Source organism: Oncorhynchus gorbuscha, unplaced genomic scaffold, assembly GCF_021184085.1.
Source record: "Oncorhynchus gorbuscha isolate QuinsamMale2020 ecotype Even-year unplaced genomic scaffold, OgorEven_v1.0 Un_scaffold_1834, whole genome shotgun sequence".
NCBI classification, from domain to species: Eukaryota; Metazoa; Chordata; class Actinopteri; order Salmoniformes; family Salmonidae; genus Oncorhynchus; species Oncorhynchus gorbuscha.
The window spans coordinates 75,001-85,847 of record NW_025746504.1 but is presented as its reverse complement, the minus strand read 5'-3'; the positions used below and the strand labels follow the sequence as shown (position 1 = coordinate 85,847).

At 41.7% G+C, this 10,847-nt stretch overlaps 1 protein-coding gene across 4 annotated transcripts in view; it reads left to right on the top strand.

Moving 5' to 3' along the window:
• Nucleotides 1-2,552: 2,552 nt before the first annotated feature.
• The window catches only part of LOC124024361 (complement C4-like), a 12,723-nt gene continuing 4,428 nt past the window's right edge, over nucleotides 2,553-10,847 (top strand). For 3 of the 4 annotated variants that reach the window (XR_006836975.1, XM_046338299.1, XM_046338298.1), the window contains exons 1-20: nucleotides 2,553-2,691; nucleotides 3,042-3,113; nucleotides 3,243-3,455; nucleotides 3,627-3,738; nucleotides 3,827-3,897; nucleotides 4,006-4,145; nucleotides 4,249-4,464; nucleotides 4,576-4,636; nucleotides 4,739-4,828; nucleotides 4,909-5,115; nucleotides 5,310-5,385; nucleotides 5,529-5,721; nucleotides 6,071-6,178; nucleotides 6,379-6,541; nucleotides 6,635-6,846; nucleotides 9,583-9,741; nucleotides 9,970-10,032; nucleotides 10,106-10,196; nucleotides 10,301-10,478; nucleotides 10,730-10,820. Coding sequence is in view for 3 of the 4 variants with exons in the window: in XM_046338299.1 (XP_046194255.1) it covers nucleotides 2,574-2,691; nucleotides 3,042-3,113; nucleotides 3,243-3,455; nucleotides 3,627-3,738; nucleotides 3,827-3,897; nucleotides 4,006-4,145; nucleotides 4,249-4,464; nucleotides 4,576-4,636; nucleotides 4,739-4,828; nucleotides 4,909-5,115; nucleotides 5,310-5,385; nucleotides 5,529-5,721; nucleotides 6,071-6,178; nucleotides 6,379-6,541; nucleotides 6,635-6,846; nucleotides 9,583-9,741; nucleotides 9,970-10,032; nucleotides 10,106-10,196; nucleotides 10,301-10,478; nucleotides 10,730-10,820 (2,634 nt within the window). In the remaining variant the exon portion in view is untranslated. The remainder of the gene's footprint in view (nucleotides 2,692-3,041; nucleotides 3,114-3,242; nucleotides 3,456-3,626; nucleotides 3,739-3,826; nucleotides 3,898-4,005; nucleotides 4,146-4,248; nucleotides 4,465-4,575; nucleotides 4,637-4,738; nucleotides 4,829-4,908; nucleotides 5,116-5,309; nucleotides 5,386-5,528; nucleotides 5,722-6,070; nucleotides 6,179-6,378; nucleotides 6,542-6,634; nucleotides 6,847-9,582; nucleotides 9,742-9,969; nucleotides 10,033-10,105; nucleotides 10,197-10,300; nucleotides 10,479-10,729; nucleotides 10,821-10,847) is intronic. The other variant, XM_046338300.1, reaches the window with a different exon arrangement.

The following is a 10,847-nucleotide window of genomic DNA, read 5'->3' as shown; positions in this document are numbered from 1 at the left end:
CTAGGTATATGTATATTTATATGCTCTAGGTATATGTATATTTATATGCTCTAGGTATATGTATATTTATATGCTCTAGGTATATGTGTATATGCTTTATATTTATATCTAGGTATATGTATATTATATATGCTCTAGGTATATGTATATTTATATGCTCTAGGTATATGTATATTTATATGCTCTAGGTATATGTATATTTATATGCTCTTTATATGCTCTAGGTATATGGTATATGTGTATATTTATATGCTCTAGGTATATGTGTATTTATATGCTCTAGGTATATGTATATTTATATGCTCTAGGTATATGTATATTTATATGCTCTAGGTATATGTATATTTATATGCTCTAGGTATATGTATATTTATATGCTCTAGGTATATGTATATTTATATGCTCTAGGTATATGTGTATATTTATATGCTCTAGGTATATGTGTATATTTATATGCTCTAGGTATATGTATATGTATATGCTCTAGGTATATGTATATTTATATGCTCTAGGTATATGTGTATATTTATATGCTCTAGGTATATGTATATTTATATGCTCTAGGTATATGTATATTTATATGCTCTAGGTATATGTATATTTATATGCTCTAGGTATATGTATATTTATATGCTCTAGGTATATGTATATGTGTATGCTCTAGGTATATGTGTATTTATATGCTCTAGGTATATGTATATTTATATGCTCTAGGTATATGTGTATATTTATATGCTCTAGGTATATGTATATTTATATGCTCTAGGTATATGTATATTTATATGCTCTAGGTAGGTATATGTATATTTATATGCTCTAGGTATATGTATATTTATATGCTCTAGGTATATGTATATGTGTATGCTCTAGGTATATGTATATGTGTATGCTCTAGGTATATGTATATTTATATGCTCTAGGTATATGTATATTTATATGCTCTAGGTATATGTATATTTATATGCTCTAGGTATATGTATATTTATATGCTCTAGGTATATGTGTATATTTATATGCTCTAGGTATATGTATATTTATATGCTCTAGGTATATGTGTATATTTATATGCTCTAGGTATATGTATATTTATATGCTCTAGGTATATGTATATTTATATGCTCTAGGTATATGTATATGTATATGCTCTAGGTATATGTATATTTATATGCTCTAGGTATATGTATATTTATATGCTCTAGGTATATGTATATTTATATGCTCTAGGTATATGTATATTTATATGCTCTAGGTATATGTATATGTATATGCTCTAGGTATATGTATATTTATATGCTCTAGGTATATGTATATTTATATGCTCTAGGTATATGTATATTTATATGCTCTAGGTATATGTATATTTATATGCTCTAGGTATATGTATATTTATATGCTCTGGGTACATGTATATTTATATGCTCTAGGTAAATCATCACAAATAGCCCTTACACAGCCTGGAGGTGTGTTTTGGGCCATTGTCCTGTTGAAAAACAAATGATAGTCCCACTAAGCGCAAACCAGATGGGATGGCGTATCTTTGAAGAATGCTGTGGTAGCCATGCTGGTTAAGTATGCATTGAATATTAAATAAATCATCAACAGTGTCACTAGCAAAGCACCCCCACCCCATCACACCTCCTCCTCCATGCTTCACGGTGGGAACCACACTTGCGGAGATCATCCGTTCACCTACTCTGCGTCTCACAAAAACACGGCGGTTAGAACCAAAAATCTCAACTTTGGATTCATTAAACCAAAAGACAGATTTCCATCTGGTCTAATGTCCATTGCTCATGTTTCTTTCCCCAAGCAAGTATCTTCTTTGCAGCATTTGACCATGAAGGCCTGATCTCCTCTGAACAGTTGCTGTTTAGATGTCTGTTACTTGAACTCTGCGAAGCATTTATTTGGGCTGCAGTCTGAGGCTGGTAACTTATCCTCTGCAGCAGAGGTAACTCTGGGTCTTCCTTTCCTGTGGCGGTCCTCATGAGAGCCAGTTTCATCATAGCACTTGATGGTTTTTGTGACTGCACTTGAAGAAGCTTTCAAAGTTCTTAAGATTTTGACTGACCTTCATGTCTTAAAGTAATGATGGACTGTCATTTCTCTTGGTTTATTTGAACTATTCTCGCCATAATATGGACTTGGTCTTGGCTATCTTCTGTATACCACCCCTACCTTGTCACAACACAACTAATTGGCTCAAACGCATTAAGAAGGAAAGAAATTCCAGAAATGAACTTTTTTTTAAATTGAAATACATTCCAGGTGACTACCTCATGAATCTGGTTGAGAGAATGCCAAGAGTGTGCAAAGCTGTCATCAAGTCAAAGGGTTGCTACTTTGAAGAATATAAATATGAAATATAGAAAAGAAAAACCCTTGAATGAGTAGGTGTGTCCAAACTTTTGACTGGTACTGTATATACACATGTACAAGCTACTATTTACTAAATAATAATTATACATATTGTCTCCTCAACATTATTTCCTCTAAAACTCACTCCTTACCAAACGGCTCTTTTTGACTAATAGTGTGAATATTTTGTGTGCTGTTCACAGGTATTCTCGTCCATGCAGTCCTATGACCTCGGTTGCTCATACGGTGGCGGCTCAGATACAGCCTCTGTGTTGAATGACGCTGGCTTGTCATTCATCTCCAACTCTCATGTGCTATCTAGGATGAGGAAGGGTATGACGAACGTAGTGTGATTAAACAAAACATCTGTCTAGTGTCGACACTGCTTCTTCTTTGGTCCATAGTTTCTGAATGATGTTCTCTGGGCTAGGGTTAAAACCCCTTTAGGAGGTAGACAACTTAACATTTCACAGACATGGATCCACTAAACTAGACATGACATTGGCTGGGACTTAAATCCCAACCTTCAGCATAAAGGAAAGAAAAATAGAACAAAAACCACCAACTCAGACGTACATTTCAACAAAGCATTAATGACATCATAGTTGCTCAAAACATACATGTTCCCACAATATGTTGATGTTTTGATGGTCTTCACCCTACTGTATGTGTGTTTGTCTTAGGGTTTAACTGTGAGTCAGGCTTCAGACGACAGAGGCGTTCCCTGGACCTCCAGGAGCAGATGGTGTCCATAAGTATTACAACGTTACTTTACTATTGACTGTCACTAACTGCTGCCTGAGGTGGTGGGAGAGACTGTTCATCAGTCCTGGCAGGTACGAACTAAAACCTTTTGTCACTACCTCACCATCTCCAACTCCCAGAATCCAGGTACTCAGACGCCAAGCTGCAGGAGTGTTGTTCTCATGGCTTGTCCCAGATCCCCATGCTGAGGACGTGTCAGCAGAGAGCCGAGAGAGTGGCACGAGCCAATAAGGACCATGTCTGTGTCAAGGCCTTCCTGGACTGCTGCATAGAGGGAGAGAAGTTGAGGGAGAAGAAGAAACGAGACGACGCCCAGAGAGGACATGGCAGGAGTAAGGATGACTTGATTGTTGGGGATATTACCATTCTAACATGTATAACATGATAACAGACACTATCCTTTAGACAGACATGTCTGACTTGTTATAACGTAAAAGGATTGGATGAGAATAGGATCTATAAAGGTTATTGTGACACCTTTAGTCGACACTCTCTCCTCTCAGCTGCGACTGCCACAGACATCGAAGACTTCTTTGACACAACCAATCAGCAAATACGCAGAAGTTTCCCCCCAAGCTTTGCATTCACAGTGGTCGATATAAACGGCAAAGGAAGGTGAGAAATGGACATTTAGACACACAGTATATCGGCGCCATGTGTCTGAAACACTATTGTAATTTGTCTCTCTCTCTGTCTCCCTTAGTCATACTGTGGCTCTGCCTGATTCCATCACCACCTGGGAGATACAGGCTGTCAGCTTGTCTGCTTCTCATGGTAACATCCTCCTCCTCTATTGGTTCATATTCCTGTACCTAGACAGTAAGGAACATGTGGTGTCATTCTGGAGAGTAATGGACCTGTCTGTGTGTGTCCCTCCTGCAGGCATCTGTGTGGCAGAACCACATGAGTTCCGTGTGTTTAAGAAGGTTTTTGTCTCTCTGAGGCTGCCGTACTCAGTCAAAAGATTTGAGCAGATGTCTATTGCTCCTGTTGTCTACAACTATTGGGACCAGGCTGCACAGGTAGACTTGAATCACTTTCTGTAGTACTACAGTTGAACACTTCAGAAGCATATACAGAAATATGAAATGCCATACAGCTGATGGAGCACTTCCTCCTTCTCAGATTGCACTCCACATGGAGAGAAATGACAAGCTCTGTTCACCAGGCTCCAATTCCATCAAAACCTATGTCAACATCACCGTGGAGGCCCACTCCTCCAAAGCCGTCACATTCTCTGCAGTACCCATGGAAACCGGCCCCATACCCATCAAAATACGCCTTTATGACATAGAGAATGAGGACAGCAGTGATGCTATTGAAAAGATTCTGAATGTTAGAGTGAGTATACAAAAAATATCGGAGGAAATTACTACTACAAAAAATTTAACTGAAGATCCATTACTGTAAAGCTACTGCATTTATGTAATATAATAGTTGCTCATATTTTAGACGGAGGGAATAGAGAAGAGAGTGGAGGAAACTCATTTTGTTGACCTGAATGGTAATATTGGTGAGATTGCTAACAGAATATCTATGATGACAGCATTTTATTCACGTAAATAGTTTATGGCATAAAAAGCACCAACCAGCTTCTCTCATTCTCTGTTGTCAGGGAAGAGTCGCAAATCTTTCACGATTGATGGAAAGTTACCAGACAACACAGTCCCTGGCTCCAGCACCAATATCTTCGTCAAGATGGAAGGTCTGACTCATTTTACCCTCCAATCATTTCTCTTCACAACATTATTTTCAGTTTAATATCCAATCTCGTCCATTCCCCAGGGGAGCTGTTTGGCAAATCCACTTCCACGACCCTGCTCTCTCCCGATGGGGTTAGAAGCTTGCTCAATGCTCCTCATGGATGTGCAGAGCAGACAATGAAACGTATGGCCCCCACAGCCCTGGCCCTCCGCTATCTGGACCTTAGCCAGCGCTGGTATGAGCTGCCCGCTGGCACCAAAGACACGGCCCTCCAGTTCACAGAGCAAGGTGTGGGAGAACTGTAATGAAGATGTTTTATTTTCATTTATGGGAAGAAACACAAAATACAATCTCTCTCTCTGTCTCTCTCTCTCTCTCTCTCTCTCTCTCTCTCTCTCTCTCTCTCTCTCTCTCTCTCTCTCTCTCTCTCTCTCTCTCTCTCTCTCTCTCTCTCTCTCTCTCTCTCTCTCTCTCTCTGTCAGGCTATATGAGAATTTTGACGTTTAAAAAGGGTGATGGATCGTATGGAGCTTGGACACACCATCCCACCAGTTACTGGTCAGTACATCTCTCTTTACGTTGCTTGTTTTTGTGGTACTGTAGTTTTCTGTCTGTCTGGAATAAAAGCCTGGAAACACTGCAACTCTCCAGGACTGGAGCTGGCCGATCCTATCACAGTGTTTGTTACCCTTCCTCTCTAGGCTGACGGGCCTTGTTGTGAAAGTGATGTCTCTGGTGGCAGAACGTCAGAATGCAGGCGGTGGAGAGAAGGGGAGATGGGCACAGGGTGTGTCTGAGCAGCATATCATTGATTCAGTCAGATACCTCCTGGTTAAACAGAAGGAGGATGGATCATTCTCGGACCCTAACCCAGTCATACACCGGGAAATGCAGGTAAACGATTATTCAAAACACTAGTTTTAACATGAAAATCACTTTATTGGGCAGTTTCACACAAGGTCCAACCGAAATTTGACTTCCGCACCCAACTCCTCCGAAAGACACACATAACATAGACAGGTTTTGGAGAGGTGTGGGAGGCTTCCACACTGGACGCCTGGGGAGCTGTTGTTGCGTGGGGGTTAAGTGCCTTGCTTAAAAGCACAACAGCAGGCAAAGGCATCTAGGATTTCATTCCAGCAACCCTCTGGTTGCCAACTCAGTCAGACGCAGGACTCGAACTGGCAACCCTCCTGTATTTTCTCTTTATCTGTTGAGTTGAGTTGTCTCTTTTTCTCTCTAGGGAGGCATTGGAGGGATAGAGGGAGATGTCTCCATGACTGCTTTCATAACTGTGGCTCTAAATCACTCCCTCCCTTTTCTGACAGACAACAAGGAGCGTAGCGATACGGTAAGACAGGTGGACATATTTCCTTATTAACTCACAAGTGTTTAGTATAGTGTACTTTTTCATTGTGTTACCAATTAGCCGACTTCAACCGAATCATCCGTCTAAATCATCCATCCCTATCCTGGAGAAGAAGAAAAACAGAGACATCAAATGCTCCTATTTTTAACCAGAATGGCTGCTCTGTGTTTGTGTTTGTGTAGAAAGCCATTATCTCCAAAGCCACCGACTACCTGCTCTCACGTGTTGAGGGGCTACAGAGGCCCTACGCTGTGGCCATAACAGCCTACTGTCTGTCAGTCTGTCTGTCTGATCGGAAACAGGCTGAGCCTGCCTGGGAAAAACTCAAAGGACTGGCAACTGAAGGTATTGTCCTATTCCACTCCTGTTATAGGTCAGAATGGTGGGGCTGATGGGGGATTGCTGCTGACATTGATGTTCTTTGACTGCTCTTGACAGGGGAAGACCATTGCCGTGGGTGGTATGCTAACGCTGGCATGGTGAATGAGGAAAAGAAACATTATGTACCGACAACAGAGGCCATAACAGTAGAGACTACAGCCTATGCCCTGTTAACTGCAGTGGCTCATAAGGACGCAGAGTGGGCAGACTCTGCAGCCTGCTGGCTGACTTCACAGGAGAACTATGGAGGAGGTTTCAAGTCCACACAGGTGAGATATACTGTATTGATGGAGGAGACTTCAAGTCCTCACAGGTGAGATATACTGTATTGATGGAGGAGACTTCAAGTCCTCACAGGTGAGATATACTGTATTGATGGAGGAGACTTCAAGTCCTCACAGGTGAGATATACTGTATTGATGGAGGAGACTTCAAGTCCTCACAGGTGAGATATACTGTATTGATGGAAGAGACTTCAAGTCCTCACAGGTGAGATATACTGTATTTATGGAGGAGACTTCAAGTCCTCACAGGTGAGATATACTGTATTGATGGAGGAGACTTCAAGTCCTCACAGGTGAGATATACTGTATTGATGGAGGAGACTTCAAGTCCTCACAGGTGAGATATACTGTATTGATGGAGGAGACTTCAAGTCCTCACAGGTGAGATATACTGTATTGATGGAGGAGACTTCAAGTCCTCAGGTGAGATATACTGTATTGATGGAGGAGACTTCAAGTCCTCACAGGTGAGATATACTGTATTGATGGAGGAGACTTCAAGTCCTCACAGGTGAGATATACTGTATTGATGGAAGAGACTTCAAGTCCTCACAGGTGAGATATACTGTATTTATGGAGGAGACTTCAAGTCCTCACAGGTGAGAAATACTGTATTGATGGAGGAGACTTCAAGTCCTCACAGGTGAGATATACTGTATTGATGGAGGAGACTTCAAGTCCTCACAGGTGAGATATACTGTATTGATGGAGGAGACTGTCCTCACAGGTGAGATATACTGTATTGATGGAGGAGACTTCAAGTCCTCACAGGTGAGATATACTGTATTGATGGAGGAGACTTCAAGTCCTCACAGATGAGATATACTGTATTGATGGAGGAGACTTCAAGTCCTCACAGGTGAGATATACTGTATTGATGGAAGAGACTTCAAGTCCTCACAGGTGAGATATACTGTATTTATGGAGGAGACTTCAAGTCCTCACAGGTGAGATATACTGTATTGATGGAGGAGACTTCAAGTCCTCACAGGTGAGATATACTGTATTGATGGAGGAGACTTCAAGTCCTCACAGGTGAGATATACTGTATTGATGGAGGAGACTTCAAGTCCTCACAGGTGAGATATACTGTATTGATGGAGGAGACTTCAAGTCCTCACAGGTGAGATATACTGTATTGATGGAGGAGACTTCAAGTCCTCACAGGTGAGATATACTGTATTGATGGAGGAGACTTCAAGTCCTCACAGGTGAGATATACTGTATTGATGGAGGAGACTTCAAGTCCTCACAGTTGAGATATACTGTACATGGAAGAGACTTCAAGTCCTCACAGGTGAGATATACTGTATTGATGGAGGAGACTTCAAGTCCTCACAGGTGAGATATACTGTATTGATGGAGGAGACTTCAAGTCCTCACAGGTGAGATATACTGTATTGATGGAGGAGACTTCAAGTCCTCACAGGTGAGATATACTGTATTGATGGAGGAGACTTCAGGTCCTCACAGGTGAGATATACTGTATTGATGGAGGAGACTTCAAGTCCTCACAGGTGAGATATACTGTATTGATGGAGGAGACTTCAAGTCCTCACAGGTGAGATATATTGTATTGATGGAGGAGACTTCAAGTCCTCACAGTTGAGATATACTGTACTGATGGAAGAGACTTCCCTCACAGGTGAGATATACTGTATTGATGGAGGAGACTTCAAGTCCTCACAGGTGAGATATACTGTATTGATGGAGGAGACTTCAAGTCCTCACAGGTGAGATATACTGTATTGATGGAGGAGACTTCAAGTCCTCACAGGTGAGATATACTGTATTGATGGAGGAGACTTCAAGTCCTCACAGGTGAGATATACTGTATTGATGGAGGAGACTTCAAGTCCTCACAGGTGAGATATACTGTATTGATGGAGGAGACTTCAAGTCCTCACAGGTGAGATATACTGTATTGATGGAGGAGACTTCAAGTCCTCACAGTTGAGATATACTGTACTGATGGAAGAGACTTCAAGTCCTCACAGGTGAGATATACTGTATTGATGGAGGAGACTTCAAGTCCTCACAGGTGAGATATACTGTATTGATGGAGGAGACTTCAAGTCCTCACAGGTGAGATATACTGTATTGATGGAGGAGACTTCAAGTCCTCACAGGTGAGATATACTGTATTGATGGAGGAGACTTCAAGTCCTCACAGGTGAGATATACTGTATTGATGGAGGAGACTTCAAGTCCTCACAGGTGAGATATACTGTATTGATGGAGGAGACTTCAAGTCCTCACAGGTGAGATATACTGTATTGATGGAGGAGACTTCAAGTCCTCACAGTTGAGATATACTGTACTGATGGAAGAGACTTCAAGTCCTCACAGGTGAGATATACTGTATTGATGGAGGAGACTTCAAGTCCTCACAGGTGAGATATACTGTATTGATGGAGGAGACTTCAAGTCCTCACAGGTGAGATATACTGTATTGATGGAGAGTCAAACAATGCTAAAACATGATGTGGCTGCTTCATTGCCTCCTAGTGCATGTAGTTTCCTTGTTCCTAGTTAGCATGTTTTGCTAATTTTCTGCCTTCACATTCAGTCCAACAATACTGATATTCTACTGATACAGTGACCCAAGGGTGATAGTCCCACTCATTGAGAGTCGATGGACATTTTACATTCTACACCATTTGGTAGAAATAACATGCTTCAATTTGTATACAATCTAAGCATTCATCTTAATGTCTTTAGGATACTATAGTGGCTTTGGAGGCTCTCTCTGAGTATGCACTGAGCAGGCCCCAACCTCCCATCACAGAAGTGGAGGTACAGTTCACTATTCCAGGGAAGAGCGACATTCAGAAGCTGTCATTGGACAACAAGGGGGATAAAGTAGAAACGGAGCTGAAGGTATATCCACTCCAACACACACACACACACACACACACACACACACACACACACACACACACACACACACACACACACACACACACACACACACACACACACACACACACACACACACACACACACACACACACACACACACACACACACACACACACACACACACACACACACACACACACACACACACACACACGTAACTCTCTCTCTCTGTCTCTACTTGGCCAGAGACTGATTGGTAATCCTATCATTAACGTAGCCCTAACGGGACAGGGAAAAGCCAAGATGAAGGTGAGTGTCTTTCTCATCAAAAAATATTTATTGATGTTCATTCAAACTGGTAATATATTGATCTGTCTGGCAGGTTACGAAAGCTTACCATCTACTGGACACCTCAGACGACTGTAACCTTCTGTCAATCACAGTCAAAGTAGAGGGGAGGGTAAAGTACACTGGTGAGCGCACAGCACTACTCTGATCCAGTGCTCCTTTTACTACAGGTTAGGATGTGTGTGACTGAGTTCCACGAGTACACCATGAAAACACTTTGTTTCATCAGCCCAGATTGTTGAAGACTACAATGACTATGAGGGTGACTATGGAGACGGAGAGAAAAGGGAGGAAGAGGATGTCCCCCGATCAGCGATTGAGTGGTTTGACGCTCGCAGCAGACACAGAAGAGATACTCAGCAAAGCCGGAATTCTGAAAACGATGTTGAATACGAAGTCTGTGTGAGGTATGTTAAACAGAGAGGTCTGTGTGAGGTCAGTTAAACAGAGAGGTCTGTGTGAGGTCAGTTAAACAGAGAGGTCTGTGTGAGGTCAGTTAAACAGAGAGGTCTGTGTGAGATCAGTTAAACAGAGAGGGAACTGATTCTGTCATGAATATACAAATAACAGAAGATTTGTGACTGGGAGGAATATTTTGTGACGGCCTAGGCGATAGGGCAGTGGTTTTTCAGTAAGCTAACTAACTTATATTCTTTAGTCATAGTCTGACCAGGAATCTCACAGGAATGTCCATAGCCGACATCACACTGCTCAGTGGCTTTGAGGCACAGACAGACGACCTGGACAAGGTGAGTCTTCATCATCATATAGAGTCT